Genomic DNA, 18017 nt, shown 5'->3' on the forward strand with positions numbered 1-18017 from the left:
GTCTATCTGAACCGGGCTTGACGTCGAATAGAGAATATATTTCCTGGATTCACAAACTGAAGGCGAATATCAGCCCTGTCAACTGAGTGGGATGATGATCGATGAGCTGTTAACGGACAAAATCAACTTTATACCCGACGCATTAAGAGGCAAGTGAGGTCCTCCAACGGAAGCTGCATCGATGACAGAGATTGAGCAATTTTTTAAACAGTACCGGAGGCAGTTTTTCTGAACGACATTCGCTATTCGCTCTCCTGGTGATTGCTTAGAAGTCGAGATCATCAGACAAAACGTCAGACCCGGACAGAGATGCCATCACACTGTAGGCCTGGTAGCCCTCAGCCTGGTCACGTGCGGCAGGCAGCGCATCCAGCTGCGTGACTTCGCTGATACACTTGACACAGAACGTGATTTTGTGGCGCAGTAGCTTCCCGTCCGGCGTAAGAAAGCTGATCGCTTTGGGTCGCTTGCATTTCAAGCAGACAGGGCTCATGCACAGCTTACAAGTGCCCTTCCGGAAGGCACCGACCCTCGGAAGCCCGAAGCTACCAGGTCCAAGGTTCCGCTCGCACGTTGCACACGATTTATCACCGGCGAGAATACTGCGAGTGCTTCTTCGGTGGCGCTCCAGCCGCGTCTCCGCTTGCCGATGCTGAAGTTTCCACGTTAGTTTCTTGGCTTGGCCGCAGATCACATAGTTGGTGGTCGAGAGCAGGGCCTTGGCCGACGCTTCCAGAGCCACAGAGCGGAACACCTTGCCTCCAGGATGGACCGTGTCCAAGGCGAAGGTGTCGATGACGTTGTGGCTGATCTGCCTGTAAAACCCAATGATGCGGTGCTTGGCACGAATCGTTCCGGGAAACGGCTTCGTTTGGGGGAAATCGATCGAATGCAGCAGCTGGTACCCGACCCGGTCTCCGCTAGCAAAGTGAAGGATGCCCGTCGTCTCCAAGCAGACAAAGTCGCGGTTCTGGATTAATCCTGTCTGGTTCAGCGGCAGATTGATCTGCGTCCATTTTACTGACACCGACCGGAACGGGTCGTCCGCGGTGGGCAGCACAATGTTGGCAAGTACGGCTCCGTCACTGTAGTCCTTCACGTACGAGGCCTTGACGCGCATGATTTGCTGGGTCGGGTTCACAGTGCCGAACATGAGGTCATTCAGTTCCCCTTCGAAGGTCCCGACTGCGAGGATCACTGGCATATGCTTCTGCCAATTGTCGGACGTGTCTTGACTCAGCATTGGTTCGTTCTCCGCGTCGCTCCAATCTTTGCGCTCCACGTACACGTGCAAGTTCTTGTCGTCACCAATTGCCTTCCACTGCGCCCGCTTCACCTTACGCTCGTCCTCGACAACGAACGCCTCGTATTTTGGGAAAACTTCGTGGATGAGGTCTCTCTCCAGCTCAAGAAGCATTTCACGATCTGCCGCTGTGAGTACGAGGTTCGGATACGGATTCGTGGTGAAGCTTGCTTTGCCCATGGTGATACGTGCTGGATTAGACGCAGTTTGAATTGTGGCTGAAGAAGCCGAGCTCAGCTCCCGGTGCAAGATTTTGTGATCGCCACCAAAGTCTTGTGCAGGATCGCCGCAACCTGAATGAGTAACGCGCACGTACCCGAGAGGGTTACCCGACACGGGCGAGACGTGACCTGCGCCATCTCGTCAAGGCAGAAGAATACCAAGATTGAGGTGGTACAGTTGATAGAGTGCACGCGTGGATCTGATGTCTGCAATGCGATGAAACGTTTCGAGGTCATGGAGAGGAGGGATTTGATGTGCCGCAGGCAACAACTTCAACGCTTGGCGGTAAGATCGGCCGATAACATAATTTAGGATTTTGACTGCCATAATATAAGATTATGAACGGAATCGATCGATTCGTGTTGTTTACACAAAACTTTAATTCCCATATATCATTTTCGAAAGAGTGCCCGACTAATTGAAGAGGCACGAAGCACCGCGTCAAACGATATGATGCTTACGAACTGTTTGGATGTTTCTAAAGTTGTCCTTCTTTTGTACCTAACAACAAAAACATGCAAGTTGCTTTCACCCGACCAGCACTGATTTTCACAAAAAATTCCTCATCCATGTAATGACATTTTAATGACATATTATAATTATGCTTACCGTGGTTCACTTTAAGTACGATATCATGACCTTTATGGGAGGGGGTCACGCAACATCAGCTGGAAACACATAATGCACAGGGTGTGGGCCGATTCGACCGTACAGACATTATCTGAGAACAACTATTCAGTTTTAGCCAAATGACGTAAAAACGCATGCTCCCTCGGAAAGCATTGAGTTCTCGAGCCCAGATGTGCTACACACTTGGTAGCTTTGGCATTTCGGAAACGAAGCAGCTCGTACAAGAGTGTGAGTACGCATGATCTGCTCTGTAACGGGGTACACCGACGTGTACCCATGTTACATAAAGAGTGACGGGATGTCCCTATTTAACGTCCATGGTACGTGGTACCAGTTGGCAGTGAGCTAACCATTGGGTACTTGTTTAGCTTTTACTATAGTTGACCTAGAGTTTGTAAGGATCAAGCTTGGCTCACCTATAATATATTCAGTCTTTAAACCTACCGTCTAAGTCGTAGTCGAATCCCTCAGGCCGGGAACCGTGAACTTGTTGTTCACCGAGAGCTTACGCTCTCTAGCACTTCCTCTGTGCACGGTGTTGTGTGCCCCGTCATATGCTCATACGAACAAGGGCAATCATACTCAGAATGGCGCATGGTGATGGATCCCATTTTGTCCTTAATTGGGGAAGAGACTGGTGCATTGCCTCCAACTTCAACAACAGAACAGCAGGCTTCAATCCTCTGTATCACTGGTGTAAGCAGCCTGCCACAAAAGATTCACGCAGGACTACTCAATTGAACATCACGATAATGTTGGGTCTAGTTTGTGAAACAGAACACAACACCAGTCGAAACGCACGCACATTATAGTACATGCCCCGGAAGCCCATCCAAGTTACTAGCGCTCTCCTCAGAAGTACAGCTCCGGCATACTTCGGCTACGGTGTCTAGAACGTACCGATGCCAGAGATTGCTATGTCTACCATCCAACGGCCAGAGAGTCCACTGGTACAACCAGCCCACGTTAAGCAGCCTCAAGGTCAGCGCATCCCCGACGCTTGGCTGTAATGGGTCTGCTTAGACCCACTACTTAAGCTTACACGTGTGCGCACGTGTATGAGGAAGCGTAGGAGTAATTTACTTAAGTTTAGTATACTTGTATCCGCAAGTATACTGAAACCTAGATAAATGAACCAAACGAAAGCTTTGGTGGTAAATGAGAACTGTATTGATTGTAAATGGGGTTTCCTCCTAAAACTGATATTTCTAATGAGAGGTTCTGCCATTGGATGGCTGGCAGAACCCCTATCTATTGAATGACTCTCATTGGTAGAAAGGTGTTACTTTCTACCAGTCATATGCCTTTTGCTATGAATGTGGACCACCCTGTGGTGATCACCTGAATGTATGCCTTAGTGCATGTTGCACTAAGATAGGAGGTGAACCGAATGTGTAGCCCCGCTACACTTGGCAACGTAAACTAAACATTCGAATTTTCGACGGTATCAAGGCATTGATAGAGGTAGGGGTTTCATGCAATGGTTCGTGTGCCAAATGCGCGAAGCCGAGGCTGCAAGCGGTTTTGCGTGGAGCAAAAACGACAAGGTGAATTGGTTGGTCCGTTAACAGTTACAGCAACGGCTAGGTAAAAATGGTTTGGCAGTGAACCAACAGTTGAACACATGACGGGGCGGATGCTCGAGATGGGCAACGTGCGAATCACTCTAGAGCAGAGTATGAAGCCGAACACTTCTCTGAAGAAATCAAAGCGCACATGAACTGAACATTAATAATATTTGGTGGCCGTTAGTAGCTTGTGGTCGGACCGAAAAACCTCATCCTCGACGACATCGTACGTCATGCTGCTTCCCGCGATGCGTGGGGTTATGCTCTCGAGGTTCAACCTCGCTCGGATGGACTATACCAAGCAAGCAGAGAGGTTGGCGCAGTGCGTACAGTCTGTAAAGTGTGGGATAAACAACACCAAGCAAATGAGCGGGTCGTGACTGCATGCGAAGGTGAGTCAAAGCCGAAGCTCAGTAAGTGCTGTATTTGCAGATCGGAAACCCACCTCAAGGCCGCATGCCCTGCTCGAAAAGACACCAGCGGAAACGAGGCGTGGCCTACACGCTAGCCGTGTTAGGCATGACACGGACAGCGGTGACTGCAGAGACTATTGGATTCTCGGCTCTTGATCTAGCCGATGCCTCGTGCACGATATGCGTTTACTGGAGAACTCACGAGAATACTCAAAAATCTGCCTCAGAACTGGGGCTGGAAAGCAACTTGTTAAGATGTAGGGAAGTGTCCTTCTCCAATCCCGTAGGACAAACGCAAATGGTGCGAGTTCAAGACGTTCAGCTAGCACCCAAGTTAACGAGAAACCTGCTTTTATACGGACTATGGGAGAGGGGACCTCGAGATGGAGGACAACCAGTAATTGATGTGGGCCGAAAGAACAACGGGCGGGTAGTTTGGGCAGGGACAGTGTCGGCTGTGGTGCTGCCAGCGGATGTCATCATGAATGTGCTCGATGCAGATGACAAGAAGGAGGCGGCTCCCTGAGAGGGATCGCTCATGCGTTTTTTTTTTAAGTGACTGGATCATTTTGCATTAGCCACAATTGAGCTCATAGCTCGTGAGCCTGGGTGTCGTACTTAAATGACCGATAAGGCACGAGACAGCCGATTGATCATTCACGTCTGTCTGCATCGTACTCCTTTTTTATCTAAGCGCGAGTTATCTCAAACGTTGTAAAATCCTTGGTCACGGTGTAGTCATGGTTGCCAACGAGTGCATAATATTATTATTTGACTACCTCCCACTTTGACATCGATGTTACAAGCAGGTCAATAGACGAGTGGATCTCCTCTACGTTTTTTATCCAGTTTAGCTATTGATGTTTGACTACAAAACATATCGAGGTTTTTCATATATTTCGGAAAAGATAGGTTTTCATTTTAATGAGATACTTCGCCGATCGCTCATGACATTGGACCTTATCGACACCGATACCACCAACGCCATAGCATTGGTTCCGATAATGTGCCTATTCAATTTCTCCAACATGATTGCTACGCAAATCACACTGTATCCGCTGTCGTTATAGGAGATGCAAATGATAGTAGGTAATCGTTGTACGCAGTGCTGCAGCTGGCAGCGTGCACTATCGGTTTCAATGTCGCGGATTAGATCCATCAACTGCAGGTGGATAGCGGTGGTCGCTCTGGGATCTTGAGCCGTTAACGAGACCGCACGGGGCCAAGCAGCAGCTCGTGTGACCGAAGGAGGCTTGGAGCAGGTTGTCGAATGGGAGGCGTACCACCGCAACAGCAGCGGTGGTTTAAGCCGTAGAACTCGTCCGTGAGCATTATGGTGTGTGATGCTTCATGTATTCGCTGTTGTAGCTGACGGTGCTCAAGTGAAAAAATGCTGGGAATAGATGGCGCCCCCCCCCCCCCACACACACACACACTAGTTAAGCATACGTAACGATTAAAGACGTCAGACGTAAGTGTGCCTCGTGTCATGCTGATTTGTGCGATTCATACATGTGCGTATGTGCGATTTACCGTTTGTTCGTCGTGTCACAAGCAGTCGACTACAACATTTGCCACCGTAACAAAGAGCTCATGAACATATTTGCTGTAGTACAAAAAGCGGGCATTTATCGATTGGCGAAAAACAGTGTCGACCGAAATGCCGGGGTGGGAGATCATTAGGTCTCCCGGAGGATGGAAGAAAGCACCCACAACTAAATTTCGACTGTGCCTTCAAGCACTCTTTGCGGTTCGTGTGTCCGCAAGCTCTATTGAGGGTATTGAGGGTTACCGGTTTGGTATCGGTTGTTGACCGTGAACCGGTTAACCCGAACCGGTCCAATCCGAACCCACGCCGATTACGCCACCGACGATTACGCCACTGTCGATTACGCCACCTGTGGGTACAAGATTGTAGGCACAAGATGGGCTTCGACGTGGCGCTCTCTCATTGGCTGAAGTAATTCAGTATCCAGTCAAGAATCAAGTAGTGTGTATCCAGTAGGTCTAGAGTAGCGAGAAGGCTAGCGAGTTAAAGACCTCAATCAATCACTTTCGAATCTTCGTTCTACCCCTCAAGTGGTTTCCAGTCTCCGCTCCGGTCTCGCCCCGAGTGCTGCCATCCCTCCGCTCCGTCAAGCTTCGGTGTCAAGATCCATACCTTCCATCAAGCTCTGCGATTAAAATATACTCGCTTGCCTTTTGTGTACAAATTGGAAGCGCCACCAATTCGATATTATCTTTGATTTGCCATCCCAAACGTTTGGGTTGCTATGATATGGGCAATACAGGGCTACATACTACACACAAAGTAAATTCCGCTGATACTACGAATGAGGATCTCTCATGAATAATACATAATATCAGCAGAATTGAGGATTCCTTCGCTCCAGTCGAAAATGCTGTTTATTTCATCAACTACAGTCCACGTTAGATCTGAGTTGTACTTGACATGGTACCCCAGAATAAAACTGGAATTTCATGCTTCAGCTAGAAGCAAGACATTTGTAAAAGTTTGTGGCGCAACTGTGTCGGGAGAAATCATAAGACGGGACAAAATATTCGTTAGCAGCTAGCTATAAAACACCCAACATTAGAATTGCTAGAGATTGGTACATCGAATTATTTCTTTTGTTCATCCAAGACCTTCACTAACTTCCCTCTCCACTAACATCATCATTTCAAATGAAATTTCAGTATTCTAACGTTTAATTTACCCAGCAACAAAACGACAAATTGTTTTTTTTGGAAAGTCCGAGCATTTCTCCTATTGTCAAAACGGGATTCTAGAATTAAACCGGCAAATGTATTTACTAATGAACAGCAGAGGCGTTTATCCCGACGAGATTATTCTGATGACGTAAAAGGCTAGTACAGTAGAGCTTTGGATAAGTGTATCGTATCTCCGGCAGTGACGCGGTCAAATACGATAGGAATAGGGTGAATTTGTATAGAAAGCCATCTAACATTATTAACGTTAGAAACGCATGTTTCGATTATCTACTGTCGATGAGCAGTTGCCGCGTCTTCGATAAATCTGGCCGTCTACTCTAACCTCAAGCGTCAATCTCGTACTCACGGCATCCTTTCGGCATGAATGCCCTCATTTTCTAATCAGCGCCGTCCTCTCCAGTCCGCACCAGTCTTCAGCCTCAAACACCAAGATGGCTCTCCGTACAAGTCCCGTCAGCACTGGGCGCGGCAGGGCCTCGTCCTCTCAACCCTCTCCTGCTGCCTCCCGCGCTTCGAGGACATCGTCGTCGTCGTGGACGTCGCGAGCGTCGTCGGCTCGACCTCCTCGCTCAACGTCTAGGGCGAATTCTCGAGCGTCACGCGCCCGATCTTCACAAGTCGATCACCTACAGAACGTATTGGGCGTGCTCGAGGACCGGGAAAATGAGCGTCAGGCGGAGCTCAATCAATTCTCCACGGATTTCAGCGAAGCCAACATCGAGGTCGCCTCCTCGTGTCCCATCTTGGAGGGCATCTATCGTGCCGGCGGGGCAGAAGCCATCCTTCGTCTGTGCAACTTTTCGCCTAGAGAGATCACTATTCTGTGGGCATCAGTGCGCTCGCATGTGGTTCGCTACTGGAATGTTGGGCGGGGGAAGCGGTCGCAATTCGCTGGCAAGGACGTGTTCTTTATGTTGCTGGTGGTCATGAAGTGTGGCGGCACGTGGGAGATGCTCTCTAACATTTTCCAAGTGAAGACACCATCGTTCATAAAGACCATCTTGGGCTTTCTGGAAGTGGTGACATCCAAGTTGTACGATACGTGGGTTGCGGGCTATGCAGACGAGCAGGAGATGCGCTCTCTCGTCACTGCTGGACACAGCTCTGTATGCTACCGACGTGACATTTCAACAAGCCAATCGCCTAAGCGGCTCGATGGCCGAGGCGATGCCGTGGTACAGCGCCAAGCACAAGTTATACGGCTATAAAGTGGAGGTCTCAGTTAACCCACGAGGCCTCGCGGTCAACTGCTCTAGACACGCTCGTGGCAACACCTCAGACATCACAATATTCTTGGGAAATCAGTCGTTTCACCTCTCGGCCCGACGCAAAGGTGAAGGCGAGCATCGGCTCCCCGACGGCGGGCAGCTACGAGTTGAATTCCCGGAGGAATGGGCGGTGTTGGCAGACAAAGGCTACCAAGGACTGGCGCAGCACGTCCGATGTATCCACCCGAAAAAGGGAAACAACCTTGCACCAGACGAGCAGGCCACGAACGACACAATTTCGAGTGATCGAGTGATTGTTGAGAATTAGTTTGGCCGATTGTGCGGACTGTGGCGCATCTGCGCGGACAAGTTCCGCTGGAGCGAGAAGCTATACGATGCCATTTTTCAGGTGTGTGCAAGCCTGACGAACTATCACATCACACTCCACCCTCTCCGCGAGGAAATCGGCGAGGGGTACCGACAGCACTGTAATCGACTGGTTGCGATAGGCTACGAGATCAGGACAAAGCGCCGGATGAACCAGGAAAAGTACCGGCGCAGCAAGCGCCTTCGACACACAATGCACCTTGATGATAACCCGGGCGACGATGTCTTCTCGGGTTTGAGTGACCCAGAGGACTGCGAAGAGTACCCCAGCGAGGCCGACGGATCGTGTGACGATGACGACTCTGTAATGACTCAGATGTAGCTGTATTTCTGGATTTGAGCGTAGGCTAGTAGATCATGGTTTCACTCTTTTTTATGGTTGCATCTATGTGGCATCTGCGCATCCCATTTCAGATGTTGGCGTTGATTCATAAGTACGGTAACATGTGATGTCGACGGCGTCTCTGATGGGAAACGCGAGTTCATCGTTAGCGCTCTAGTATAGAGTTGAAAGCGCCCTGTCTAGCTGTAGAGTAGTAGACTCACATATTGTTTTACCAGCGAATACAACTTTCACTTACAGTACTAACTGGAGAAAAGGTGAGCCGCACAAACAAGTTAGTGGGCCACACACACGCTGATCTGTGAATTGCTTAGATCAGCGCGACGCAATCGGACAACTTACAATGACGTCATTAGCCTGGGTTCATGGCGTATGCTGAGGTAGGGTGGTAACCCTCTCACTCATTTCTACTTAGGCCAGCGAAAACAGCGAGGATACGAAGCACCACCCCGCTCAACGGACGGTCCCCTCCCATGACCTGCTGCTCAACCATCTACGTCTCGACCTTATCTCTCTACGTCCCCACGCTCTGCTGCTCGCCCTCCTGCGATCCCACGAACTGCCCATCGGCCCCCTGCGTGCCCCGACTCGCTGTCGGTCTATGCGTGCACCCCCGACTTTTTGCCGGTCTTCCAACGGCTCCCTGACCTGTTGAACGGCATCCCCCCCCCCCCCCCCCCCTCTCTCTCTCTGACCACCTGTTCGTCTCCCTTCGATCCACCAACCTCCTTGTTGTCTCGCGTGATATGTCTTAGCCCCCTCGACCTGCTGCGCGACCCGGTGCAGCTCCACGACTCGCCAACTTTCCCAGAACAGACGCCGCTCTCACAAATAAGTGCCACACCAAGGCCGCGTTATGTCAAGGGGCAGTGCACGCTGTCTGCTGCAGCACCTATTACATAACAGGGATTGCGTATATTACCACCCGTTAAAGAACTGTTTGGAATAGGGTACTGAAACCAAGGTTACATCGTTGGTGTTATTTGTGTCGATAGAGACCTATGCAAACGAGCACTCGGCGAAATCAAATCATTAGCTTCAAACCGACCTTTCGTGAAGTACAAGAAAAAAACTCAATTCATTGCATAGGCAAACATCAATAGTTGAACTAGGTGCTGCCGTATAATAAGTCCGTTCGTGCAGTGACCTGGTTGTCGCCGTAATACCAATGTGAGAAATACCCAAAGGTTCATGGCATGTATTGAAGTTGTTCGCTGGCGGTTGGGACAAAGCCGTGCACAAGGCGTTTCCGTCGAATGAGATAGGTTGCGCTCATGTCATAACGGGTACGGAGCAGGCACCCGTCATTGTCGCTCTTATGGATAACACCTTTTTCACGTATGTGGATGCTTTGGTGGTACATTCTAGGAATCCAAACCTCAAACATTGTGTCTGAATCATGGCAAAATGATCATAGTGGGGGGAAATCTAGAGCACGCTGGGGCAGAGTACGAGAGTATTAACGTGCGCTTGCACTGTTACATACAGGTAAACGGCATTCGACAGACCAAAAATACAACGAAAGTGTAGTGTTCAACACCTACATGTGTAACGAGTGCAACAATCTCGCGATTTAGCCAATCATTGTCGTACGTTGGAAGCTCCACATAAAAGTCCTCTGTGTTCTAAATCGTTTCAGAAGGCAAACACTCTGCACCATCATAATCGCCGGAGTCATGCTCAGGAATGCAAACCATTGAAGGAAATACGAGTAAACAGAGCGACGGACAGTACGACATACAGCAATGGGGGCGATGTTCGCGGCAGCGGTAAAGAAGAGAGTGGGGCAGGAGAGCAAAATTGGGGGTGGAAAGAAGAACAAAAAGGATAACGAGGAGGATAGCGATGAATAAAGTAATGAAGATATAGAGCGCACCGCGGAAATGGACAATGAGGAGGATAGCAAAACCTGAGATATTTGAGTACAGCGCTGGACCCTCGCGATCTGATCTTGTGGTTGCTCAGATTAACCATTGCCTCCTCCTCCACCCGCTTTCCAAGCTCGATCGTCTGGTCACGATAACCGACACCGGTGGGTGTCCAGCACGAAGCCGTCGGTCAACAAGAGCGTCATAAAGGCCACCAGCAGCTTGGCCTTCGACCTCTGGCGCTTCGGCTCACCTTCCTGCCAGCGTGGGTCGTGTGCGTACCACGAGCATCAGACAACATGAAGGTGAGTGACTGCAGCCCTGCGTTGATTCTTCATTGGAGTGCTGGTGTTTTGTGCTACTTGTGTATCTTACGGATCGTCGCATTTGTTTGTAGTCACCAGGTCGATATTCTGCTTGACCTTTAGTGCGTCCATTTCGTGTCTCCTGTCGCTTGAATAGCGCGATTAAGTGCTCAATCATAGCCGCTTGGTGATCGCTGATCTGTTCTTCCTGCTGAGGTTTTGGATGATTGCTACGTCTCTTTGTCTGTTGTTCGCTAAGTGTACTTAAATTTAGCAGGTGGATGCGCAAAATGTGAAGACCACGCGAGGAGATTAGCCAGCTGACTGTCACTGTAGTGGGTCTGCTTAGACCCACTACTTAAGCTTACACGTGTGCGCACGTGTAGGAGGAAGCGTAGGAGTAATTTACTTAAGTTCAGTATACTTGTATCCACAAGTATATTTAAACCTAGATAAATGAACCAAACGAAAGCTTTGGTGGTAAATGAGAACTGTATTGATTGTAAATGGGGTTTCCTCCTAAAACTGATATTTCTAATGAGAGGTTCTGCCATTGGATGGCTGGCAGAACCCCTATCTATTGAATGACTCTCATTGGTAGAAAGGTGTTACTTTCTACCAGTCATATGCCTCTTGCTATGAATGTGGACCACCCTGTGGTGGTCACCTGAATGTATGCCTTAGTGCATGTTGCACTAAGGTAGGAGGTGAACCGAATGTGTAGCCCCGCTACACCATCCCCCCGTTAGGATTTGACGTGCCGGTCTCGACACGTCAATCCGTATTTTCTTCGGGAGAACACGTGCTCATTCCCAATGAGCACGCCAACGACGTCTTCGTCCAAGACGCCGGCCGCTTTGGCAACAGCAAGTGCTGTCGTCGCCTCCAAGGCGACGACGGCCGCTGCCTCAGCCACGACCGCTACTGGCATCGCCTCGACGGCGATGCCGACAAGCGCGGCAACAGAGAGTCGCCTCTCTGTTGCTGGATACCACTCGAGATGGCATGAGAAACATGCCATCCGAAACAAGACAGGCAAGATCATTGCTGTCGAAACCGGAGTGGGTATCTACTCTCCGGGTGGAGAGGGAGTTCCCCTCGACTACGGAAGCGAAGTCGAGGAGGGGGAACTCGAAGGAGACAAGGACACCTTGTCTCCGGGCCACACTGACCCCAATGTGGGTCTGCGTCGTCCACGCGAGGACGACCCGAACGCTTCGAGCTCGAAGCGTTCGCGCAGCGGCAGTGGAACACCGCTCGCTGCCGCTGGAGCCTTGTCGACTCCGCGGGATGGAGATGACTCCACTCCATCCGCTGCTGTTGCGGCCTCGCGCACTGAACCAGTGCGTGAGCCGTGGATGCCGTCTCAGTCTGAGATCGGCAGCCGATTCGGTGCGACCGCGCCACCGAATCTGTACGCGCTGTATTCGTGCAACGCCATCGTTGACGATGACGTCGCGAAGCGAGTACACTTTGATCCGTTAACGAATCAAAGGCGCGACTACTACATCGGGCTCTTCCATGAGCTCCGATGGTTTGCGAGCAAGAAGACTTCTCGCAGAAGCAAAGTGCCCGAGTGGCAGGCACTTTGTCAAAGTTGGAGTGCCTTTGTTGAAAACTTCAACAAGAACCCCGCTGGCTATCGCGACCGGATAAGCCAGGTGCGGGAGCGCTACGAGAAGTTCTCGAAGCGTGGTAAACTTGAACGACTGCACCATGGTGCAGTCGGTATCGGACTTCCTTGCGCAGTGCCTTACGACACTGCTTGTGAGTACTGCTACCCCGGAGCAGTACGCATCACTGAGCGGGACGTCAACGGGTACACGTCCATGTGTGTACCTGACGACCTCAAGACCCTGCGCGCCAGTTTTCAGGCGCAGGCGTCTTCTAGTGCTGCGGATAATCGCAGCACTTATCCGAGTGCTGTAGGCGACTACAGCGCTCGCCCAAGTTTTACGCCCTTCGGCGGAGGTGGCGGTGGCGGCCTTCGTACGCCGTCACCATTTCCGGAATGTCCTCCATCAGGACATTCCGTGATTCCCACGTATCGTGTTGGGGAGGAAATCCTCTCCAACGAATACGAAAATGAACCGGACCTCGGGTCTGGTTCCGATGACCAACAATTCGCTGGACGATCCAGCGAGTTGCCCCGCGTGCGTCTCGCAACGGGGGTGGGGGGGGGGCGGGAAGACGCCCCGGGTTTGGTCAACCAAACTTTGAGTCTCGCTTGGAGGCTGTTGAGCGTCTCCAAGCGTCGCAGTTCGCTGCTCTGCGTCAGGAGCTGAGCTTGTTAAAGGCTCAGCTCGCGGAGGTTGCGCAGACGACCTCGAACGTAAAGGTCGAGGTCGGGACGAGACTCTCTGGCGTCTCGAAGCGCGTCGCCGCGCTCGAGAGCGCTTTGGCGAGTCACCAGACGTAGGTGACTCGTGCTGCACGTACGGCTTCAGTCGCCCAACGTAAAACGTTGGGTGCAGGCGCATGCTGGACGGTATGTCCAGTGTGTACGCGTTGCCATGCTTCGCCAACACGGTGAATGGCCCAATGAAGCGCGGAGCAAGCTTGCTTGCTCCGAAATCGGAAACTGCATGTTTAGCTAGGTTCTGCGTAGCTAACAGAACTAATGAACCAATTTTAAATTCATTTGTGTTTCCCCTGCCGGAGTTATCGGCATTCAGCTTCTGTCGATCGACAGAAGCTGCTATTGCATCTTGGACAAACCGAATTACGGCTTGTCGACGCTGGACAAAGTCCATTGCATCCGAGCTGAACCCCTGGTTCAGTTCGTGCTCCTTGTTCGCAGCAGGCCCGGCCTGCGCGTGTTGTTCATTGTCGTTTAAAGTGTCTACGCCCGTCGTAGACATTGTCTTGTTGTCGTCATGACTGCGCGCAGTACGTGCGCGAGTCGTCACAGCTGATACATTGCTTGTATCAGCGTGCTTATCCGGTTGTTTTGAATTAACCGGATATCCTCCCCCACTTAAGGAAGGAGCTACCGCACCGAGTACGCTCGGTACGCGTGGGTGCCTCATGGCATTCACGTAAAACGGTGTGTGTCCTGTCGAGACATGCACCGAGTTGTTGATGGCGAACTCCGCCATCGGCAAGCAGTCGCTCCATTGATGGAACGAGTGCGCGTAGCTCTTCATGGTGTCAACCAGCACGCGGTTGACACGCTCTGTTTGTCCGTCGGTCTGCGGGTGATCCGCAGTCGACATGGACAACTGCGTCCCAAGAAGTGTAAACACTTCTTGCCAGAATCGCGCTGTAAAGCGCGGATCCCGATCCGACACGATGTCGAGTGGCATACCATGGTGTCTAAACACCAGGTCAACAAACAGACATGCCGTCTGTTTGGCTGTCACCTCGGCTGGTACTGCAGCAAGATGCACCATCTTGCTGAAGCGGTCAACAAAGACCACAATACCAGTCCTCCGCTTGTTGTCTTGCGGAAGACCAAAAACAAAGTCCATTGAAATGGACTGCCAGCACTCCGACGGAGTCGGTAGTGATTGAAGCGGAGCCTGCGAGTTGGGCGCAGGCTTCACGCGCTGGCATACCTCGCAAGCACGAACGTACTTGCGTACCCACTTGTACTGGTGACTCCAATAGAAGTCACGCGTGAGAAGCAAATATGTCTTCTCACGGCCAGGATGTCCCGATGTCGGGGCATCGTGGTACTCATACGTGATCTTGAGCTTCAGCTCATGATCATCCGGCACGACAATGCGATCTGCGTTGTCGTCGACTGCGCTGTAAAGCAGCAGACCATTGTGTACACGATAACGGTGTACACGGGCACGAAGGTGTTTGGCCAGCTTCTGACGAGACTTGTCAGAAGGTGTGGAGAAGTACTCCACCAATTGCTTCGCATCCGCATCATGTGCGTATGCGGCCTTCACTTCGTCCAGCAAGGACGACGAGGGTGTAGTCGTCCTGACGACGCCAACTGCGTTGGCGTCGGCCTCTTGCACCGCATAATCTGGTCGACGCGAAAGCGCGTCGGCCACGACATTCAACCTTCCAGGTTTGTACTCAACCTGGAAGTTGTATTCAGCAAAGAATGACAGCCACCGTGCCATTCTTTGTGATATGTGCGGCGACTTGATCGCCGTACGCAACGATGCGTGGTCGGTGTAGACCACGAATGGTCTACTCCCAAGTAGATACACTCGAAACTTTGCGAGTGCATACTTCATGGCAAGGAGTTCCTTGTCATGTACCGGGTAATTGCGCTCAGCTGGCTTCAGCTGACGCGATTGGTAGTAAACCACACGATCACGACCTTCGTGATCGAGTTGCATCAGTGCGCATCCGATCGCGAAATCGGATGCATCGCACACAACGTGGAATGGGCGATCTTGGTCGGCCACCGCCAAGATCGGCGCCTCAGTCAAGCCCTGCTTGACTGCTTCGAAGGCCTGCTGACAATCAGCAGTCCATTCCCATGCAGCCTCTTTCTTTAAGAGCTGCGACAGCGGGCGAATCTTGCCCGCGTAGTTGCTCACGTACTTGCACAAGTACGTGGCGAGTCCAAGGAACTGCCGCAGTTCCTTTACGTTTGAAGGCGTAGGCCATTCATTGATCACTCTGACCTTTCCTGGGTCAGGGCGTACGCCGTTCTTCCCCACGAGACACCCAAGTACGGGTATCTCGGTTGCCCCGAAGATACACTTCTTCAGGTTCGCGTAGAGCTTGTGCTTTCGCATGAGCTCAAGCAACTTGCGGAGATGCTCTGTATGCATCTCCACATCCGATTTCCAATTCACAGCCCGGCTGTGAATGAACACGTCGTCAAAATAGCTCGGTGCGCGACTTCGCACCGAGCGCAACAAGTGCGTGACGCACCTGTTGAACGTCGCTGGGGCGTTCTTTAGCCCCTGCGGCATCACGAGCCACTCCCAGAGCATGCCGCTCGGAGTGCTTACCGCCGTGAGAGGGATATCACTCTCACGCATGAGGATCTGATAGAACCCGTCTCTCAGATCCAGAGTACTGAAGATAGTACTCGAGGTCATCGAATCGATGATCACATCTTTTCGAGGTATCGGCGTCTGTGCCGGTACCGTCGCATCGTTCAGCTTGTTGTACGCATGAACGATGCGCCACCCGCCCTGTGGTTTCTTCACACAGAACGTAGGCGCGCTGTGCGGGGATTTCGATTCCCGCACTTGTCCTGCATTGCGACGACTTTCAAAGAAGTCGTCGATTGCCTTGACTTGCTCACGCGGCAGTGGCCACTGTCGCGTGACGCAGTACTTCGTTCCCGGCACGAGATCAATCTCGTGCTGAACACCCTTATCCTGCGGTAACTCCGCAGGAATGTCGTCCGGGAGTACATCCTTGTACTCACGCAAGACCTTGTAAAAGGGGCTCGCCTTGAGCGAGTCCCAGCCTTGCTCGTCGAAGCGCTCCTTCTTCGACTTCGCGCTGAGGGCGTCCGCGCCCTCAGAGATGAGCTGATTCAGCTCTTCTGCTTCACACGTCATCCTCTCGACGTCCGAGAGGATGCAGATCTGCTCGATGCGTCCATCGTGCAGTTCGCGAGCGAAATGCTTCCAGCTTGTGACTGGGAGCGACATCAACTCCGACGCTAACGTCGGAGGATTATTCAGCCTCATCTTCTTGTATTGGAGACCAATACTCGTACGCGTCAAGACATTCAATGTCTCGGCGGTCGTCTCCAACTCCTGTGTCTGCCCGGCAGACACTGCTTGTAGCGTCTCGGTCCCTGACCGAGACTTGCGCAGCTTTTCTTGCTTGCGCCGTTCACTTCTCGTGCGGAGCCCGGCTCCGCGAGTTTCTTCTTGTCCAGGCCCGGCCGTGGACAGTTGTTCCTTGTATTCGCCGGCGGGTTTTACCCGCGGGCGCACGCGTTCAAGCCCGGCTTGATCGCGCACCGCTTCGTCGTGCAGCCCGGCTGCACGCGAGCTCGCAAGCATTTCCGGTGCAGGACGTTTGCAACCGTCCGCACTGCTTGCAGCGTCGGCTCCCAGAGCCGACGCGTCTTCTTTACCTCTACGCCTAACGGCGGAGTGTCTTTCGACCAATTGTGTGTCGACATTGCCTGTCGACACTACCGCGTCGCCCCGGACGCTTCGAGACCCTCTCGAATCGGATTGAACCAGGCCCTGCTGATTCGGTTCACATCTTCTCCCAACGACTCTCGCAGTCGTTGGCGTTCGCTTGGGGTGACCGGAGACAGCCGCATTCCGCGCTGTCTCTAGTGGAGGGCCGCATGCACCACGCGGTGCATGTGCTGCGCCGACAGGGCCATCGCTCTCTGTCGCGCTGCTGCTGCTCCCGAAGCGCACGATCGTGCGCTTCGTCCAGTCGATCACCGGATCATGCCGTGCAAGCCACGGCATGCCCAACACCATATCGAACTTATCGTCCAGTTCGAGGACGATAAGCTCGTCGACGAACTCCTTCTCTTGGTAAGAGAAGCGTACGCGTACGATACGCTTCTCGGTTCTAACAACGACACCCGTTGCTAGCCTCACTTCCAATAGACTTCGAGGTGTTTCTACCTCCTCGAAGTCAAGCCTTGGAAGGCTCTGCAGTCGAACAAAGTTGTTCGACGCACCACAGTCCACTAGAGCACGAAGAGACTTCTCTCTCTTCGAGCTTACCTTCAGGATGACAAGGTTCGGCTTGTCATCTTGCTTCTTGCAGTGAGATTGACTCTCACTGGGGGCAGCGATCTTCATTGCAGCGTGTCCGATGTCGACACGCTCGATCGCATCACCAGCAGGGCGCCCCGCGCCTGCTGGTCCCTTTAGTTTTTTGATTGCCCGTGACGATACCCAGTATCGCCACGACGGCTCCTCGCCGCGTGCACAGGTGCTGTGCACTCGCGGGCGTAGTGACCGATGTTTCCGCAGCGGAAACAACGCACATTCGTTGATCCACGACGCTGCTGGGAACCAGCAGCGGTCGCACTCGAGAGGTCCATTGGTTCGGGACCTCCCGACGGCCTTGCCACCGGTCGTGGCATTAGCCGTGGGGCGTTCACATGCAGTTTAGCCTGCCGCAGGCTA

The 18017-nt window shown here is 52.0% G+C and overlaps 1 protein-coding gene across 1 annotated transcript; it reads right to left on the reverse strand.

The window, feature by feature from the left end:
• Positions 1-242: 242 nt before the first annotated feature.
• Positions 243-1483, reverse strand: KRP23_346 (uncharacterized protein; the record flags this gene model as incomplete). The annotated part of the gene is made up of 2 exons (XM_067888090.1): positions 243-264; positions 1227-1483. The coding sequence occupies 2 exons, from the start codon at positions 1481-1483 to the stop codon at positions 243-245; spliced, it is 279 nt and encodes a 92-aa protein (XP_067750903.1).
• Between the last annotated feature and the right edge of the window lie 16534 nt (positions 1484-18017).

The sequence above is a fragment of the Phytophthora ramorum genome, assembly GCF_020800215.1.
Source record: "Phytophthora ramorum isolate Pr-102 chromosome Unknown Phyram_PR-102_s0001, whole genome shotgun sequence".
Classification (NCBI taxonomy): Eukaryota; Oomycota; class Peronosporomycetes; order Peronosporales; family Peronosporaceae; genus Phytophthora; species Phytophthora ramorum.